The sequence below is a fragment of the Talpa europaea genome, assembly GCF_964194135.1.
Source record: "Talpa europaea genome assembly, chromosome: 12".
Taxonomy (NCBI): domain Eukaryota; kingdom Metazoa; phylum Chordata; class Mammalia; order Eulipotyphla; family Talpidae; genus Talpa; species Talpa europaea.
Genome location: NC_140079.1, coordinates 48,426,823 through 48,446,775, shown reverse-complemented (window position 1 = coordinate 48,446,775; position 19,953 = coordinate 48,426,823). Strand labels below are relative to the sequence as shown.

Here is a 19,953-nt window from a genome sequence, read left to right as displayed (position 1 = left end):
AGCCAGTGTCTACTGACTGGTGATGGGGATTGTAACTGAGCAGTAGCCCAAAGGATACCATGACACTTGGCTTACTATCCCATTCCATATCACAGAGGAGGAAATGGAGATTGGGGACCAGGCAGATGTGAGTGTCTGCAGGCTGGTGTGAAGGGGGTGGTTGTGGCTGTGGTAGGGGACTGGGGTCCGGGTGTGGTTGTGTGATGTGTGTGGGAGCAGAGCAGTTTGGCCTCCACAATTTCAGGGTTCAAAACTCCTCTGCCATTCCTAACAGGGTGACAGTCATTTTGTGTGTCTGTGCCTCAGTTTTTGGCCATCTAAAACAAGACAAATGAACAGTTCCACTATAAGGGTTGCTGGGACAATGAAATGGGAAGTTAACGCACAATGTGGGTGCTGCCATCATATTGTGCCCAATTTCCAGCTGGGAAAACTGGGGCATAGGGGGACACCTCTTGTTTGAGGCTGCATATATGAGGAAGGGCCAAGTGGGAGCCAAAATCTGTGATATCAGAGCCAAGTTGACCACCCACCCCCTCCCTGCTCAGGTCGCTCCTCCTTCTCCTGCTGGTGCCAGGCTGAGCTCAGAGGGGCTGGCCTGCAGCCCAGAGGCAGGCTGTTGCTGGGGGCTTGAATGGGGTGCCCTTGCCTGGGAATTTGCTGGGCTCAAAGAGCTATTAATAGGCCAGTGCTGGGATTGGGCTTGCAGCCCCTAGCCTTGAGTGCCTTCTCTGTCCCCCATGCTGGGGCCCAGGCCAGGGGCTGCTGCCAGTCGGGGGAGAGGGCTGGTGGGCCAGATCAGAGACATGGAGGATGGGCCTCCTGGAGAGCTAGGTCTTAGAGACAGATGTTGTCCCCAAAGTGCCTCTCAATACACCTAGGGTGATGCATGGGCATGTCACATGCAACCATGTTCACATCTGTCATACACCATGTGGGTTTATGTTACCAGTACCACTCATACCCAGTTACAGTGACAGCAGACAGCACAGGTATCTCAGGTACAACCACGCCCAGTTAGTTACACAGGCCATGTATAAGTCATACAGATCATACATATTACACAGGTAACATACAAGTTACACAATGCCAAACAACCTCCCTGGCCACACACAATCTCACCTGACTATACAAGTCACAAATGCCACAAATAGATACACCTGCCACACACAGACTCAAGTAGTAACACACAACTATACCTGGTCATACACAAGTCATGCCTACTGCTGCATAACTAAACTCATTTGTGAGTGTGGCAGGTCCTAGATTTCCTTCACACTCAAACACACCCACTGTTCAAAGCCACCACACCTTAGCTTTCCTGACATTTGCCCTACATTGTTCATACCCAACCACCTTACAGCTGTGGGCACACCTACCGATACTGTGTCCCTAGTATTGGGTGTACAGGCCCCCCAAGGCCATGCTCACAGCACAGCCACTCACACTCACCATTAAACACACTCAGTCTCAGCCCAGAAGTTCCCACTGTGCAAATTCACCTCAGTTACTCCATCCTATGTCATCCCCTCCCACTGTCACTGTCACCTCTTACCAGACTCCTAGTCTTATACCCCGCTAGATGGACAAATGCATCTGGCAGTGAGTGAATGCTTGTCCACTCTCGAGTTGGGCTTTGTGGGACCTGGGCAGATCCCAGGCAGACCCTAGGCAGACAAATCACACCCAGTCTTGTCTCACAGTAGATTGAACCTCATTATACTCACCCCCAAGACCCTCCAGGCTGGGGCCTCGGAGCAACCATCACACTTGTTCCCCATGAGGAAAATGAGGTTGGAAGGTAGTAAGAGCCTTTCCCTGCAGAGTTATAGGCAATAGGCTCAGCCATGAGAGGGGCTGCCTCCCCAGAGAGTCACCCTCTACCTAATCCATACTTACTATGTAACTTCAGCAAATAGCTGTCCCTCTTAGAGCTTTCATTTCCTTTCCTGAAAAATGCAAAACAGCCCAATGGAGGGAACTCTGGAGTCAGATTCGAGTCAGATTTGAGGTCCTGGCCTCCCCAGGAGCCAGGAGACCATGGTCAAATGACTGCCTCAGTTGCTGTGCCTCAGTTTCCCTCAGTGACCCAGAGGAAAGTCTCCTGGCTCTTCTAGAGCTCCACCTATCCCATGCCCTGGGGTTTGTGGGGAGGCAGTGCTTAGTCTTCTCTTCACTCAGGGGAATGAATGGACCACTTTTGGCTGCCCTGATGGGATTTGCTAATTCCCTGGAGAAACAGGAGGCTCTTTCATGCCCAGGCGCCAGTGGGGTGAGGAGGCGGGAAGAAGGTACTGAGCTGGCCTTATCCCAGTGGGCAAGGCGGCTCCATGCCAAGAACAGGAGTTATGTTAAGGGCCCTAAGGCCATGTGTATCCTTGCTGAGGAAACTTGCCTGTGTCCACAATTATAAAATGGGGTGACATGGAACAGCAATAGCAGGTTTCCCCAGTCAATGGATGGAGATAAGATGAGGCTTCAAGTCAGATACAAATGTCAGTCCCTGTTATGTGTCGCCCTGCTGAATTCTTCAGCAGTCCTATAAGTAGAATGACCCCCATTTCACATATAAGGAAACCAAGGCTCAAAGAGGTCAAGGTGTTTGTACCAGGTCAAATGGCCAATGAGTAGCCCAGCCAGGAATTGAAGTGGATCTGGGCCCTCAGGATTCATGCTTTTCCTCCCTTCTTCTCAGGGTAGGGAGGTATTTCCTGCCAACCCAACCCTGAGACCAGCAGAGTCGGTCTGCATGGCACCAAACCCTGATTGAATACAGGAAATCCTGGCAAGCAGAGATTGATAAAGAGACCCTTCCGGGGGTGTCCCAGTTTCCAAGCCAACCCCCCTCCTAGAGTGGGCTTGGCCAGACGCTCAGAGGATGCTGGAGGACCATTCCCCCAATCCTTGAAAGGACTGGATCCCAGGCCTTTCAGCCAAAGCCAGGAGCTGCAGCCCTGCCAGTGGCAGCTCTCCCTGGGAACCCTTCATTCATGCAGATCAGATGGGGTTCCACCCTTCCTCAATCACCTCCTGAGACTGCTCCAGGCCCAGAAGGAACTGGCAGGCTCCATATATTTTATTCAAATTCATGGTTTTTCAGTAAGCGAGGCCCTTGCTTATACTGTACTCCCTGCCTGGAACTCCCTTGTGCCCTTACCCCCAGATTTTCTCACCCTGGTGAATTCCTGCCCATCCATTAAGGAGCAGGCACAATATCCCTTCTCCCAGGAAGCCCTCTACCAGGTTGAGCTCCTGTTCCCCAGACCAATACCTCTCTCTTGACCTCAGCCCTGGCTCCCCGGGACTGGAAGTACACATCTAGCTCCGCCTTGCTCGGAGTGGAGCTTCCTCAGGTATGTCATGGTACCTGAGGCTTCTTGCTGTCCCCAGCATCACTCAGCATTGGGCTGGAAAGTAGGGGATAGGAGTTGTGTAGTGAATCACTGAAAGAAATCTTTAGTCTAGTATCTGAGGCTCTGTGTAATCTGATTTGGCAAACTCCTATTCATCCTTCAAAACTCACCTCACATACCCCCTCCTCCAAGAAGCTTTCCTTGATGTGGGAGACAGCAATTTAGTGGGAAGACAGATTTAGAGACTGGCCTCTTGCGTCTGAAACACCAAAGAATGATTCACTGTACTGAAAACTTCATGGTTTCTCCCTCAGTTCTTCCTTTGGCCTCTGGGAGGCAGTGAGGTGCAGGGGCTCGGGCTGAGTTAGCAGTTACGAGAATTGATTCCAACGATTTCTCCAAGTAGGAAGACATCATTACAGGAAGGCCTAGGGACTCCAAAACCAGTGCTCTATAGCCGCGGGCACCAAAGGACATTGTCGGCTAGCAGCCGGCACGCAATCGCTCTAGGTACTAGCCTTCTCCAGCTCCAGGGCAAAAGCCACCACTGACGTGGCTCTTTAAGAGGAGGGGGCGGGGGGCGGGGCTCAAATCCGAGCCCGTCCCGTGATCGAGGCTGGGCGGGCCCGAGTCGCACTGCGCCTGCCCGGACTCCTGCGTTTCCGGGTCTGGACTTTGGTGCCGGGAGCTGTTTGCTGAGAAAGTGAGCCTCGGAGAGCGCGCGGGTGTCCCTAAAATCCCGAGGTACCGTTTCCCTTTCTTGGACATGCTGTGAAAGGCCTGGCCGCTGTCACTGGCAGTTTTCCCGACACTCGCAGTCCCTCCCCAGGTTAACGCCCTCTTGTTCCGAGTTACGGGTGAGGACGTGCGGACCCACGTGTGGACTAGGGTGAGCCGCTGTGGCCGCGGGGGCGCTGGGATTTGAACCTGGGCTAAGCCCAGCTCTGCGCTCTGCGAGACCCTGTGAGCCGATATGACCCACTCTTTGGTTTGCTCAGAGACCATAAGCAGGTGAGAACTTGGAGGGTGTGGGCGGTGGTGGGCAAAGCCCTCGGCCTGGGGTGTTACAGAGGTGGACGGAGCTGCGGGTGAGCAGAGCTGCGGTCGGGAAGCCGCTGTTGCGGAGGGGGCGGGCACGTGGTGCGCTCAGTCTCTCTGCTCACCCTGATTTTGGTGGCTCCAGGGTGAGTTCGGTCCTGAATCGCAACACCCGGCAGTTTGGAAAGAAGCACTTATTCGACCAAGATGAGGAGACGTGCTGGAATTCAGATCAGGTGGGGCACTTCCCTGGACTGTCTACCCCACTGCCAAGGGTGCCCCTGCCAGCTGGGATCTCCAGGGAGGTATTTCAGTTACCTTCCCAATCAAGGGCATAGCAGGACTCTGAGCTTGCAGTGAGCCTGGGCCTCAGTTTCCCTGTCTGCTTCCAGGGCCCCATCCAGTGGGTGTTACTAGAGTTTCCCCAGCGCATCCGTGTCTCCCAGCTGCAGATCCAGTTCCAGGGGGGCTTCTCCAGTCGCCGGGGACGCCTGGAAGGTACTAGAAGAGCCTGGAAGGTAGGGGCTGGGAGGTGCCCTGGCCTCACAGTATAGCCCTTTCTTCATACTGCAGGTTCCCAGAGGAGTGAAGCCCTTGGCAAGATTGTGGAGTTCTACCCAGAAGACAACAACTCGCTTCAGATATCTTGTGTGGGCCTCTGGGGTGAGGGTGAGGGGGTGGTCTGTGGTGCTGAAAGCTGTTGGCCTGGTTGAACCAGTCCTGGCACATGACTTTGATCTGTGGCCAGTAGGCCTCCATTGTTTTATCTGTATAGCAGGTTGGTGATAACCTGTTCTGTATGAAAGTCTCAGAAGGGCCCAAAACCCGCTGGTTACCCAGCACACTGCGGGTGTTGAAGGGGGGCTGGGTGGGGCTGCAGGTAGGAAATACTGTGCCACCTCTTTGCCTTGACTGCCCATGCTAACACCTTTCCTGTGCCGGCTGCGGAGGTGGACCAGCTGAAGGTGACATTTGAGGATGCCACGGACTTTTTTGGCCGGGTGGTTATCTACCACCTGCGGGTGTTGGGGGAGAAGAAGGAATGAGGTTACTGGACAGCCACCTCTTCCAGGAAGCACAGCAAAGTCCCTCGAGTTCTGCACAGAAGGTTTATTGGTTCCTCTTGGGAAAGGCCCCTTCCCACCGTCTGTCCAAGAGCTGAGCTGCCTTTGAAGCCTGTGCTGGATCCCCCCAACTCTGGGTTGACCTTTTGCTTTGCTCCCTGAGTGTCTGAGTCCCAGTGGGTAGCCTTCACTCAGGGTCGGCGGGCACCAGGTTGCTCTGGAAGAGTTTGAGGATGTGGCTCTCGATCACCTGTTGCACTGGACACAGGACAGGCGGGAATGACTGAGTAGCAACTGAGGAGGGTGTGTGCGAGGGGTGCTGTAATATCTTGCCTTCCCTGAGAACTGCATCCTCCCCTCAGGGATAAATAGGGGTCTGCATCCTATGACTTGGACATGTGGAGAAATCCATGCTCCTCCCCAGGAGATGGAAGATGGAGGCTGCCACCCCAGGACCTACGTTCATAAAAGTGAAGTTTTGGAGGCTTTATAAAAATATTCCTTGCCAAACAAAATTGGTGAATTATGACAAGAAGGGTTGTGGCAAATGACTTCTATTCCAAAGGGGGTAAACTCAAAGAAGGAACTGGAGATATCCCAATCCCCCAATTTCCCTGTGATACTAGGAGGTCTTTCTTGTTAGAATCTCCCCATTTTATGGATAGGGGAGCTGAAGGGGGAAGTGGGGTGTCAAACTAGGGTCAGCCGCTGCCCTTGCTCACACCTCCCTCCAGGAGAAGGTTGGCTCCATGACCCCTACATTGTGGTGTTCCCACCCAGCTAGACCTCTGTATGTGCTGGTCATCTTTCCTGGACACTGTCCTCCCTCACCCCAGGGAGCCCTCCCTGACCCCCACCCATCTCAGTGCCTATGTGTCCCTAAAACTGACACATGACGGCCTTCCACCCCCAGTACACAAGGAACCCCAAAACCAGAGCTAGGACATCCCCAAGCCAGGTGCACAGTGGCACTTGATGTTTGCTAACACAAATGCTCACTGCCAGGATCTGATATCTAAGGGGGTGTCCTGTGTTCCCTGTGGTTGCCCTGTCACTGCCCCTTGTGTCTCAAGCCAACCTTTCCGATATCCCAGAGCCACAGCCAGGTCCATAGGGGTGTAGCCAGAATCGGCCTCGGTAGTGAGATCAGCTCCTCGGGCTGCAAAACAGAGCAGGCACTCAATGCGGCTGGGCCTGGGAGCCAGAGGCCAGAGTCCGATGTGAGGACTTGGGAGGATTAGTAACCACCCCGCAACACAACCATTGGTCTGCTGGTTGCCAATATGCCTGTGGATGAGAGATGAACTTGCAGATGATGTGTCAATAGAATCCCCATCCCCAGGGCTCCTGAGGCACAGAGAGTGTGGATGCTTGGCCAGGTGGCCAGATGCCCATTATGTTCTTCCCAAGTCAATCCTCTGATAAAAGCAGGTGGTGTTCACCCTTCCAAGAACTGTCAAGAGCTCAGACCCCTCTCCCAGACCCTCAGGAATCCCAAAGGGTCAGTCTACTTCCACTCACCCAGTAAGGCCTCCACACACTTCACATGGTTGCCACGCACGGCGTACAGCAACGGCGTCCCTCCATTCTGAGGATAGGGGTGGGGGAACCAATACTCTATTACAATATTTTCCTGACTTGTACAATAGCTGTACCATCCAGTTGAATGTAGTTCCTCCTACTCATCATCTGACCTGTCTAGCTCCTTTATGTCTCAGCTTAAATGCATGCCCCTTCTTCCAGAAAGACACCTCCTCTGGCTATGTGAGCCACCTCTGGGCTCCTGCAGTTGCCTATGTGCCTGCCATTACAGCGTTGCTCACCAGAGTTCAGTTTTCTATTTGTGTCTGCCCCATGCCCCAAACAATTGGGAGGCTTAAGGGTGGGTCTATTTTATATCCTCAGCACTGAGCTGGTGGCGGCACCTCACCCAGTCGTAGATGTTGATGTCTACATCACGTTCCAGCAGCAACCCCACAATGTCCGTGTAGCCGCCCATGCTGGCCAGTGACAGGGCGCTCTCCCGCTCCTTGGCCAGGATGTGGGGGTCGGCACCCTAGGGGGCGACACAGGAGCAGTGACAGAAGGGAGGCAGAGGGAGCACTAATAGGTGGGATAGGGCTGTCCCTGGAATCTCAGAGTCCCTGTGGCAGCCCCACCTTACACATGAGACACCAGCAGACTCGGAGGAGCCCAACCCACCCTCCATTCCCAGAGACACCCCAGCCAGACCAGACGCACCCACTCAAGCAGGAAACGGACGGTCTCGATCTCTCCAAAGGCAGAGGCCCAGATGAGGGGGGTGAAGCCTCGCTCGTCTGGCTTGTTGATGAGGTTGTCGCCTGGCAGGAATGGGGGGGTGTTCCACTGGGCTGCACCCCGCCCACTCTCCCCAGTGCTGTGGGAGTGGAATGGGGTAGGTGTGGGGGGGTCAAACATGGGGAGAACACATACCTGAATGCACACCCATGGTCACCCTCACAGACATGTGTAGAGATAGGCACATGGACACACATGGGCACTCGTGGGTCATGTCAGCACTCGCACATACTAATACTTGGAATTGGACATGCCAGTGCAAGAGTGTGGACAATCACCTTTCCTCAGGTGCTCCTTCAGCTGGCTCAGTTCCCCCTGGGCAGCAAGCTGGTGAATGGATAGGGCTGCAGACCAGAGAGATGAAGAGTCCTCACTCCTGGTGTCCCAGTATACCCCTAGTCCAAAGTTGATCCTCTCAGCCCTTGCCACCACGCTATCTGACTTCCCTCTGGGACCAAGGATTCACTCACAGTCCAGGGTGGCTGGTAGGGCTGAGACCTCGTTCCCCCGTTGCCGGTTGGTGAGGGTTGTGGAGTGTTTCAGAGAGCTGCTGGCTGGGAGACAAGAGAAGAGCCTCAATTTCCCCATGGCAGATCTCTGGGGCTTCAGGCCAAACCTGGGGGCTTAGAACTTCCAAGAAAAGTGCCCACCATCTACTCACTCTACTTTCCCAGATATCAGGATATGCTTTTAAGGGACCTGTGAACAAGTGGGGGTGTCAGAGAGAAAAAAGGAAATAGAATGAAAGCCCACTTTGAAAAAAAAGTTTTCAGAAGTAATTAAGAGCAGGTAGAAAAGATGAAAAGAAGGAGGGCAGTGGTGAGTCTGTTTTAGACAAAGTGGTCAGGGAGGGCTGCTTTGAGGAAGTGTTACCAACTCAGCCCTGAGAAGAGATCTTGGAAGTGCATTCCACACACAGGAAGGAACCAGCAGAGATAAAATCTCTGGGAACTGAATTAGACATGTTCAAGGACTCTGGTCACAAGAAATCCTCAGGTTCTCAATGTTAAAGTCTACCATCTGACCCAACAATCACACTCCTAGGAATCTACTCTAAATTGCTGAAATCAGACAAAATCTTATACACAAGTGCTCACAGTGGCACTGGACACAATTACCAAAAGGGAACAAGCCACCTTCCCATCAATGGATGAAGGATGAAGGAAATATAGTTCATTCACATAGTGAAGTATCACACAGACATAAAGAGGAGTGAAATCCTGATACGAGCTACAATGTGGATGAACTGCAAACACGATGCTGAATGAAAGACCAGGCACAAAAGGTCGCATAGAGTGTGATCCATTTACATGAATGTCTGAAACTGGAAAATCCACAGACAGAAACAGATGAGTTGTCAGGGACTGGAGAATGAGTGAGAGTGACTGCTAATGTGCACAGCACAGGGTCTCCTCTTGAGGTGTTGAAGATGGTCTAGAATTATAGATAGATGTGATGGCTGAGGCATGGTGAACATATTCACTGCGCTGAATCATACATAACTCTGGTTACAATGAAAATTGTTAAGTGGACTTTGCAGACAAAAAAGCAATCCATCTCAGGTCTGACATTCCACTTTCCAAGCATCCCAGAGGCCAAAGCTCAGAGGCCCAGGCGAAGTATCCTACCCTGAGGTGAGGAGGTGACAGCATCTGGTTCAGGAATTCCAGGTTCTGGGGTGCAGGGGAAGAGACTGAGGACCACGGTGTCTGAACTATCAGGGGCCTCATCCCCAGGGTCTTCAGGGTCCCCAAGTTCTGGGGCAAGGGGCTGTTGGGTCAGACTGAGATCCTCTGCAGGCTGGATGGACTCCATGTGGAAGCTGGTGGTAGTGCCAAAAGAGGAGAGACAGCAATAAATATCAACAGCTCTTACTAAGTTGGCACAGGCTACACACGGTTAGCACAATCAGGGTAGGTAAATCACTAAATGGAGAAATTAAAACTCGAATCCAAGTGCTTTTCACGCTCACTCATGCCCACCACCAGACACACACAGACAGCATGCACTGCTGAAAAACCCAGGCACTGGGGTTAGTGTTTGTTCTAATCGCTCCACATACTGGATGTGAGACCTTGGCACACAATTTAACCTCTCTGAGCTTGTTTACTCACTAATAAAACGGGGAAATGAAACCTAAAAGAAATCATGTCTGTAAATAGCTGAGCAAGATGCCTGATACATGGTCATAACTTAACAATTGTGATTATTTGCTTATTTTGGGGACAGTGAGGCTCAGCAAAGGTGTGATGCGTTCTATCCCACCCGTGCCCCCCAAACTGATTCCGGGGATCCACTCACGTCCCACGAGTCTCCTCTGTCAACCCGCGTCGCAAGCCGGGGTCCCCCAAAACTTGGGGACCCAATTCACAAACTTTTCTCCTCCAATTGATGTAAGGGGCAGCAAACTGGAACCTGGACCCTCAGCGTCCTAGCTTCTTCTGCCGGGACAGAGAGCAAGTTGATAGGAAATCGCTACCCCCACCAGCAGCTCCCCCACTGCGCCTGCGCACCCCCGCCCCCCAAAAGTGCGGAAGGCCCCATGCCGTAAGAGCTGCTTCTGGCCCTTTAAGTCTTGGGGGAGGGGCGTGGCTACCGCTGGGGCCCAAGCAGCGCAGTCTAGCCTGTGAGTTCTAGTCCCCTCAGGACCTAGAGGGGTGGGCGGGGCCTAGGAGAACGCTGAGGAAGTCTGTGCCCCCGCTTACCAGCCCCAGCTCCGCCCATAGATTTTTCCAGAGAGAGCCTATCGGCTCCAGCTCCGAATGGGTAGGCGGGGCTTCCCCTGTCCTGGGGCTGTGGGGGGAGAGGGTGGGGGGGGGTGAGTCCGGGATTTAAAGAGGCAGCACCATCCAACGCCATAGGATGTCCCCTCCTTTTTTGGAACTCATAGGCAGTGATTTCGTGACAGTAGGGCCGGTTTACAAGGAGGGCCTCTATGTGGAGCGTTCCCTCAATTCGTCTGCCCCCGAAAAAACGGTTTCGGGAAGGGAGGGCGCCCTTGCTTCTCCCCAGCCTAGATGTCCCTGCTGGAGCTTCAAAGGTGTGCCCCTCCTCACCGCCTCTCGAGTGACACCTTCCCACGCCTCTCATGACTCCTCTCTTGTCCGGGGCGACCAAGGAGTGGGGAAGACAGGCTGAACCGCACTGGAACTGGGGCGCGTGGCGTCGGGTTTCACAGGGGAAGGTTTAGCAGGACGTCCCCGCGCCACAGTTTCAGTTCCGGTCCTCAGGTTCCCCGGCCGCGGTCGCCATGGAGGAGCCGGAGATGCAACTCAAGGGAAAGAAAGGTGGTGCGGGGCCCCGGGCGGGCGGGGGCGACCTGATCGGGGGGCGTCCTGAACGTCTGGGACATAGCAGTCTGCTGTTGTTGCCGTATATGTATATACACTTGTGTGTGTTTACATTGACTAATCAAATATATGTAAATCACAACTGCAAATTACAAACTGCCGCAAACTACTTTAAAATCATAAATGTTTTTGTCATTTCAGCAAACACACTATTTCTAGCTAAATATGTAGAAGAAACAAGTACAGTTAATTCCCTCTCCGTAACATTCCCGGGATGTGTAAGCTATACTATGCTCATTTTCAAAACAAACTAGGAAATCTAGGAGGGTAAGAGGACACAGGTTTGGAGGTGGCAGGCTGCGCCTTGCTCTACTCAGGACACAGCAGTAAGCTGGAGGAACTACCTCTACACACTCTCCCTTGAATCTCATATACATTTGGATTCTCTCCCTGGCCAGCCACACTGCCCTGGCAATAGCATAGGGTCTGCCTCGGTAGCAAACCTCAAGGTGGGTGAAGTTACTTCATTTTCACAGATGAGGAAATAAGGCTTAGAGAAACCCCTGTACTCATAAATCCAAGCTTAACTTTTTTTCTATAAACATGTAATCTTGATGTAACCTAATAAAGAACGACAATTTAAGGGTAAAAGAGATAACCAAGGTGCTGAGCTTGAGAGTGAGATGGAAGGAACACTTGATTGAACTTGGTGATCTGAAATGTCTCATCCTGAAAGTGACATTTGAGCAGAGGCATGAGAGAGCCTGTGGGGGAAAAGGCATGTTCAGTGGTAGGAATAGGTGCAAAGGCAAAGTATTCAGAGCAATGCTGCAATACAATAGCTTCTGGCTACAGGGTTTATGGGCAATTTAAGCTAACTAAAATTAGGGAAAAGTAGCACTTCTGACTCTGAGTTATATGAGCACATTTAAAGTGCTCAGTAGCCTTATGTAGCTGCCACATCAGATACTATAGATTATAGAACCTTTCCATTATCTCATAAAGTCCCTTTGAATAGCGTTGGGAGTATCCAAGGTACAGCCAGAAAGCCATTGTGCCTGCGAAAGAGGGCAAGATTTGGGGGCTTGGGGAGTGGAGAGCAGTCAACAGCAGGTAGAATATACAGTGAGGTCTTGTGGGCAATGGTAAGGAAGATGATATTTCCTGACAGGAGGCTTTAGAGTATTTCAAGAAAAGACATATCTGATGTGTTCATGAGGAGCTCACTCTATCTGTTGAGTAGGGATCAAACTATTGGCAGTATGAGTCGAGGAGCTAATTCTGGTATCCAGATGGGAGATGGCTATGCCTGGACCAATTGGTGGTGAGAATGAATGACATTGGGGCTTTGTTTTGAGACAGAACCAGCAAGATCTGCTTATATTTCAGGTAGAAAGGGTGGGGATGACTGGTCCACTGGGAATACCTTGTTGAAAACAATCGAGTATGAGGATTTCTGTGTGATTAACTTACCTGGGGGTACAGTACTGTGCTTGGGACAGGGAATTTAGGGGGGACAAACACACTTCCAAGTTGTCCGTTCACACAGAGCAGGCACAGTCTTTTACACCTTTTGATGATCAGTCATGGCTGTGGAAGTTCTATGCATTTTGGGTCTAGTAGCTAGTGGCGATCCTCCAAAGAAAAATCTCAGATGTGATCATTGGGATAAAAGGAAGAAAGGAATCCCAGTGGACAATATGTGGGCCGTGAGTGAACTTGTGAAAAGAAGATCAGGTGTTTACTGAAAGAGTTAATGACATCTCCATTAAGGCACTTATGTAACTCCCACATGGACTTGTTTCATCCTGCTTTGATCATCTCCTTCAGCCTATCACTGGGGCCTCAGGTCACCCAGCTACTGGGAAGCACTGGATATTCCTCTTGGCTCTGACTGAACTAGATTGAGCAGTCATGAGTCTGATGCTTCTTCCCTCTGTTCCCCCGCCCCCCGCCCCAAGTCACAGACAAGTTCACGGAGAGCGTCTATGTCCTGGCCAATGAGCCGTCCGTGGCCCTGTACCGACTGCAGGAGCATGTGCGCCGCTCTTTGCCTGAGCTGGCCCAGCATAAGGTGAGCCCTGCCCACCCCAGGGTCAATACCGCCTGAGCAGGGAACCTGCTGTATAGAGCAAGGGCAGTGGGAGCAGGAGTCAAGGCTGGGACACCAGTGAGAAGGTGGTGGTTGCTAAGCCAGGTTGGACCTTGAGTGGACAGATCTGGGACAGGTTTTCAGGGTGGAGCACTGGGATCTGCATTAATTGTGTTTTTTCTTTTTCACTTTTTTTTTTTGTGCTATTTGCAGTATCATACATGATCATCAAACTGCTGTTAGAATCTTCATACCTTTTACTGCAAATTCAAAACCTAGGACAAACTCCTGGGAATTTACTTTAGGCCAAGATGGGGCTGCCTGGTACAGGGCTGCACCCACCGCAGGGCAGTTTCAACAACACAGGAGCCCTTTCCCCAGACCACAGGATCTTCATTAATTGTGTTCTGTATGTAAGAAGGGTACAGTGTATGAGAACCCAAGGGAAGCCCATGCCAAGCAGAGGGAATAGCTTGTGCAAAAGTCCTGAGGCATGGCAGCTAGGTGTCCAAGAGAGACTAGACTGTGGCCATGGTGACTGGTTATTGAGTGCTTCCTCTCAGAGAGCTGAGGGGACTTCTCTCCAAGTGATTGTCCCCCTCCTAACAGTCCCTTCTCCCCACAGGCAGACATGCAGCGATGGGAGGAGCAGAGCCAGGGAGCTATCTACACCGTGGAGTATGCTTGCAGGTAAGCACTTCAGCCTTCCTCTGCTGGAGTTACCCACTCTGCCGCAGGGCCAGGCCTGTAGTGCCTCAGTCTCCTGGGTATTCGGGGTGATCTCAGCCAGCTACCCAGTCAACCCTATCTGCTGAACCCCCCTGAAGCATTTTAGCTTAACTTGCCTGGTACAAGCATGCCGGCTCTAGCCCAGGCCTGTGTTTCTCCCCATTTGCTTGACACCTGAGTTCTTTGTGCTGAGCCCCTCCACATCTGTGACAGGAGGCGGTGATAAGGATCCAGGAGATATTGCCCTGGTAGGGAACCAGTGTTTGCTCCATACCAGTGGCATGTGGTTGATAGGGTAGATGGCAACTGGAAGGAGGGTGAAAGCTTGAATGATTACTTTATACTTTTTATTTCCCTCCAGGTTTATTTTTTTTTTTTGTAGTGGTGGTGGCAAAATACACATAATAAAAAGTTTACCCTTTCAAACATTTTTTTTTTAAGCTTTATTATTTTTTATTTATTTATACAACCACTGGGTACAGTCAGAAGCGCGGGAGGGCTAGAGAATTCACCAGAGCCAGAGCGGGGAGCAGAGCAGGCAGAAGGATCGAAGTACACTGCTGAGGGGAGCAGCGGGCGGCAGGAGAGGTCTACGCGCCATGCGGGACCCTCCTTCGGTGGCCAGGGAGCAGCCAGGGATTGAACTGGCGCCGCAGAGGCTGCGGGCAGCTTCGCAACCCAGCGCTCAACCACTGCGCCACCGGGGAGGCCCCTTTCAAACATTTCTAAATGCACAGCTGTGTGGCGTTAAGCACGTTCACATGGTTGTGCAGCCATCACCTCCCTCCATCTCCAGAACGTTCTCATCTTCCCAAACTAAAACTTTGTCCCCATTAAATACTCCCCCACTCTGGCAACCACTACCCTAGAGACTTCATAAGTGGAATCACACAGTATTTGTCCTTTTGGTTCTGGCTTATTATGTCAGGTTCATCCATATTGCAGTGTACATCAGAATTTCTTTTTTTAAGACTGATTAGTATTCTGCTGTGTGGCTATGCTGCATTTTGTGTATCCACTCATCTGTTGATGGACACAGGTTGCTTCTGTATTTTAGCTATTGTTAGTCATGCTGTGAACATGGGAGTGACTTTTTTTATTTATTTATTTATTTAAGTGAATTATTATTATTATTTTTAATAGAGGCATGTTTTATTTGTTTGTTTGTTTGTTTTGTTTATACATGCACTGGGTACAGTCAGAAGCGCGGGAGGGTGAGAGAATTCACCAGAGCCAGAGCGGGGAGCAGAGCAGGCAGAAGGACCGAAGGACACTGCTGAGGGGAGCAGCAGGCGGCAGAGAGGTCTGCGCGCCATGTGGGACCCTCCTCCGGTGGCCGGGGAGCAGCCGGGGATCGAACCGGCGCCGCAGAGGCCGCGGGCAGCTTCGCAACCCAGTGCTCAACCGCTGCGCCACCGGGGAGACCTGGGAGTGACTTTTTAAATTTTAACTTTCTCTAAATCTCCATATTTTGTACCCCCAAGGAAAGGTGTCTCTCAGAGTGAAAAGTGTTGGTTGGTGTTTCCTTCCATTTTTGCAGCTTTTTAGATCTGACTTTCTGTTCTTCTATTGGTTCCCATGACTGTATTTAATTCCCTGATCTGTTCAGTATGTGTTGGGAGCTTGACTTTATTTAGAAGTACTGTTTGCACTGACTCAAATTGAGTTATTTGGTGGAGGCTAGACCCTCCACTGCTGTTCTTGTCTGTGGCATTGTAGGTTTGTACACCTCTTGCTGCTTGGTTGTCTGAAAAGTTCCTAGACAGGTAGTCCTGCTGCTGGGGATATAACTGAGTTTTCCTCCATCGGCAGCTAACACTGACAACACTGACATTGGCAGTTACAGACACCATTAGCTCAAGGAAGAGAAGAAAAGAAATGTAGTACTCCTTCTTTATCCAGTTACTATGGTCAACTGTGGCCCCAAAATATTGTATACAATAAGAGAAAGAACCCATATTCATACATATTCACATATTTTCATTATAGTGTCTTGTTATAATTCTATTTTGTTATTAATTATTGTTGATAATATTGCTGTCTCTTACTCTGCCTCATTTGTAAATTAAACTTTACCATATGTATGTATGTATTTCTAGGAAAACATAGTCTATATATGTGTATGTATGTAGGTTTTGGGAGTAAGTGAGGTTGGGAAGGGGGGGATTGTTGTAGGAGTTTCTCACAGTTGCTGAACATCTCTCAGACAGCCATGAGCTCATCAGCAAGACCCAGGTTCCAAGAAAAACATGTCAAAGTCCAAGTTTTCTCCTGCTTTCTCTACCTGTACCATCAATGCAGGAGCCAGGACTGCACATTTACATTTTAATGCATTCACATTTAATGAAATGAAATGGAAGATTTAGCTCCTTAGTCCCTCCAGCCACGTTTCAAGTGCTTACTCATCATCTCAATAGATAAAGAACACGTCCTTCATGTCCCAGAAAGTTCTACAAGATCTGCTGAACTAGGCAGTTTGCCAGTGTACTCTGTGTTCTGAGCACATCTCTTCAGTGAATTGTGGTTTTCTCTAATACTAAATAACTATGTTTTCCTTTATGGACACAAAGGCACCCTTTAGTTGTTGGAAGTGTGTTATGCAGTATTAATAGTTGCTGTGAAACTGAAAGATATAAACTAGGGTAAACTACTCAATAGTGAGCTTATGCTAGTGAGCCTTTCATCAAGATGGGCAACCCAGCTTTAGAAAATGTGGTGCAATTTGATGCATGAGATGAACAGGTTAACTGTGCAACCAGTGCTATCCCCCTCCATCCCCTGTGATCTTTGGCTGATGACAAATGGGAGTGACTTTGTTGTCTTTAACAGGAGGACTTCAGGATGACACTCTTATTTTCACTGCAGCATCCTTGCACAGGCAGTTTCCCAGCATTAGCAAGACCCCTAGTATTTGGTGATGTTTCAGGTATTCTTCTGGAGAGGATGTTTTCACTGGATGTACCTCACCACAGTGCCAGTGCCAAGGCTGATTTGCCATGCAGTAGTGTCCCCTGTTTGGGGATAGGTGTCCTGGTTCCTCTGAACTCACCTCCAGAGATTTCCTGTTGAGTTGATAAGCTTCTTTCAGAGGCAGGATGTTATCAGAGGAGAGCAAGATGTCTTTGGGACCTTTATGCTTGTAAACATTAGTCTAGCAGTAGGGAAGAGAAGTTTTGCCATTGTGTGCTCTGTGGTATGGGTATTAATTAGGTATAGCAGGGAAGCCTAAACTTTCAGCCCAGGATGAGTTCTCAGGAAGGACCATGAAATCTACAAAGTGCCTGCTGAGCACCAGTTGGATAGGAATCCTACAGGCTGCGTAGGGGGTGATGCGGGTGCTGACTGGTCCCTTCTTGATTTCAGTGCAGTGAAGAACCTTGTTGACAGCAGCATCTACTTCCGAAGTGTGGAGGGACTCCTGAAACAGGCCATCAGCATCCGAGACCACATGAACACCACTGCTCAGGGCCACAGGTAGCTTTTGGACTGCCACCCTGCTGCTCTCAGACACCTTGCTGTGAGGACCTTCACCACTCGGCCAGGAACTACTACTTCTTGCTTGTACAAAACTCCCTTTCCTGTCTCATGGAGTCTGATGACTTCCTCTTATCTTTTGGAATCTATAGCAGGAGAGTTAGTTACTCAGCCCCAGGTCTTAAGCTTTGCTATGTGCTGGTCGTGAGCTGGGTGCTGGGGACACAGCAGTGACTGGGACAGGTGTGCTCGTGGTCTCACGGGGAAGACACAGCAAATAGGTAAACATGGAGACAAGCATTTCAGACCTGCTTCAAAGTAGGAAAGGATGTAGGGGCCTCTGAGGAGGACGCAAAGGTACTCATGAAATGCAGACAAATGACCAGGGATACACAGTGGGGCCGGCTGAGTTGGGTGGACTGGAGGAACATCTAGGAGGTGGGTGACTGGAGCGGGTGAGAAGGGGGAGACAGAGTCAGGGAGGAAGGCTGGGGGCACCGTGGGCGTCATGCTCAATGCTGACCGAGGCTTTACACACAGGACCAGGTGGTATGAAAATGAAAAGGACTTCAGTCCTTGCATGTCAGAAGAGCGTTTTTAGAGAAGTAGCTGATTTTGTTGTTTTCATTATAAAAATAAACACGTATTTGAACACACAACACAGATTGTAATTCTACCTTGAGATGTATCTGACCCCACAGTTGGGTGCCAACTGCCTGTCTCCCAGCCAGGCATTCAGAAAGAAGAACACCTGTTTCTGATAACCAAGATGAGAGTTGCCAAAACCCAAAAAGCCTTGGGGATGTGTGAAAACAGGTGTGTAGTCATCTTCCCTCTGATGGCGGGTGGCAGCACTCTGGACTAGAGTTCACTGTACCCTTGCATGACACCCCACACAGAGTAGGACCTCAAAGAGCCATAGCTTTTACTTTCAACTCCCTTTCCCAAGTGCTATTGAACACCCGCTTGTGCCTGCTGTTGTGAAAACCACTGTGTTTCTCAAAGACATTGGTAGTCGGTTGGGTTGCTCCTTGCCCCTCTCACTGTGAGCCCTGTGGGTGTGAAGGCCCAGCTCAGCATGTCCCAGCCACGACCACTGGTCCCATCTTCATAGTGGATTCCCTGAAGGTTCAGGCCATGGGTTTTGGAGTACCGAAGCATGACTCCAACTCAACATTCCAGCCTAGCTGAGCTAGACTAATAGACTCCTGGCCTTTGATCTTGACTCATGGCCTCTGACTTTGACCTTATGAATGCTGCACATGTTTTGTTCCAGCCCTGAGGACCTACCCTCTCCCTCCTCAGCCTGATCCCAGAAGAGACTTGGAGGTGCTCCAGCCCCTCTGACCAGGTCAGTGCTCAGGGGCCTGTGCTCCATGCTCTGGGCTAACCTGCTCTCTCTATGTCTAAGCAAGGACCTGCTTGTCTAACCAGTAGCTTCTTAAAGGCCCATAAAATGGCTTCATCAGTGGGGGTGTTGCAGGATGGGGATGGGGGGGTTTGTTACCTCTGCTGCTCAGGGTCACTGTCAGCCCACTCCCTTAATGTTCTCTGTCATTTTCCTGCTCCTTATCCATGCCACAGGCCCAATCCCAAGGACCATGGCCCCAGGACAGAGAGGGAAGCCCACCCTACCACGTGTTAGCTGCTTGCTTGATCCACACACGTGCTCTCACGGCTCTCACATGGGCCTGGAATGGCAGTCACCCACCCAGTTCTGGACCCTCGCTCCACCACCGACTTCACCACCGTTGACTTCCTATGTGACCCTGAGCCAGTCCCTCTCCCTTTCTGGTCTTTGCTTTAAGACACACTGGCTCATCAGGCAGCAGAGTATGTGGTAGTGGTTGATTGTGGTGGTATAACAAATAATTCCCAAACCTAGTGGTCACAGCACCAGTCATTTATTCACAGTTAGTTCTGCGATTTAAGCCGGGTCACCTGGTAGCCTCTTACCCAGCACTTCTCAGAGGCAATGTTTGGGTAGTGACCTCATGCATTAGGCCCTTGACAGTGCTGTTGGCTGTGGGGGCCTGGATCTCCTCCACATGGCTATAGAGCAGGCCTACCAATCTTCTGGAAGCTGGGCCCTCATGTTCATCCAACCCATTAGTCTAGGACCACTGGTCAGGACCAGTCACATGGCCAGGCCCAGTTAGGGGTGTGGATGCCCAGTCCACACAGGAATGTGGCTGGCCTTGTGGGGAAAGCATGGCACCAAGAACAGCTGGTGGGACATTATTCTGCGCATGCAGGTGGATGTTGTCTGATGGCAATGTGGAGAGACTGTGAGCCCCAGCTGTGCAGCTCCTGGAGCCCAGCCTGTGCTTTGTTCCCTGTCAGGGGTCAGGAGAATGATGGAGACAGGCCCCCAGACCCTAGAGAAGCAGCTCCAAGAGGCAGCTGAGTTCACACATACAGTCAGGGGCGCCTGCCTTGTATCAAGCTAAGCTGTGGGCCTGGGGGCAATGAGTAATCCCACAGACCGGGGACCTGGGGTCTGGAGCAGGGGGTCTGCCAGCCCGCCTAGTGCCTCACAGCAGTGCCTGCCTACCCTGAACCACACCGCACCATCTCTTTGTCCCATCCCTTGC

General features: G+C 51.0%; 3 protein-coding genes across 3 annotated transcripts; 2 read left to right on the top strand and 1 right to left on the bottom strand.

Annotated features, from left to right (window-relative positions):
- Nucleotides 1-4,326: 4,326 nt before the first annotated feature.
- On the top strand, nt 4,327-5,437 carry NR2C2AP (nuclear receptor 2C2 associated protein; the record flags this gene model as incomplete). Its single annotated transcript, XM_084250040.1, has 5 exons — nt 4,327-4,364; nt 4,537-4,627; nt 4,784-4,889; nt 4,965-5,032; nt 5,318-5,437. The coding sequence occupies 5 exons, from the start codon at nt 4,327-4,329 to the stop codon at nt 5,435-5,437; spliced, it is 423 nt and encodes a 140-aa protein (XP_084106166.1).
- A 68-nt stretch (nt 5,438-5,505) lies between these two features.
- RFXANK (regulatory factor X associated ankyrin containing protein) lies at nt 5,506-10,180 on the bottom strand. The gene is made up of 9 exons (XM_084249097.1): nt 10,076-10,180; nt 9,403-9,596; nt 8,245-8,328; nt 8,053-8,118; nt 7,697-7,797; nt 7,386-7,511; nt 6,977-7,043; nt 6,534-6,614; nt 5,506-5,713 (listed from the first exon to the last, which is right to left on the bottom strand). Exons 2-9 carry the CDS (start codon nt 9,587-9,589, stop codon nt 5,643-5,645), a joined length of 783 nt encoding a protein of 260 aa, XP_084105223.1. The 5' UTR covers nt 9,590-9,596; nt 10,076-10,180; the 3' UTR covers nt 5,506-5,642.
- An 844-nt stretch (nt 10,181-11,024) lies between these two features.
- BORCS8 (BLOC-1 related complex subunit 8) lies at nt 11,025-18,669 on the top strand (the record flags this gene model as incomplete). Its single annotated transcript, XM_084248748.1, has 5 exons — nt 11,025-11,061; nt 13,026-13,138; nt 13,782-13,846; nt 17,249-17,359; nt 18,636-18,669. The coding sequence occupies 5 exons, from the start codon at nt 11,025-11,027 to the stop codon at nt 18,667-18,669; spliced, it is 360 nt and encodes a 119-aa protein (XP_084104874.1).
- Between the last annotated feature and the right edge of the window lie 1,284 nt (nt 18,670-19,953).

Coding starts and splice junctions, on each gene's coding strand:
- RFXANK (XM_084249097.1), bottom strand. CDS start 9,589: ATGGAGTCCATCCAGCCTGCAGAGGATCTCAGTCTGACCCAACAGCCC. Junction 8,329..9,402: donor TGTCACCTCCTCACCTCAGG/GTAGGATACTTC, acceptor CTTGTCTCCCAG/CCAGCAGCTCTCTGAAACAC. Junction 5,714..6,533: donor GGCTCTGGGATATCGGAAAG/GTTGGCTTGAGA, acceptor TCCTGTGTCCAG/TGCAACAGGTGATCGAGAGC.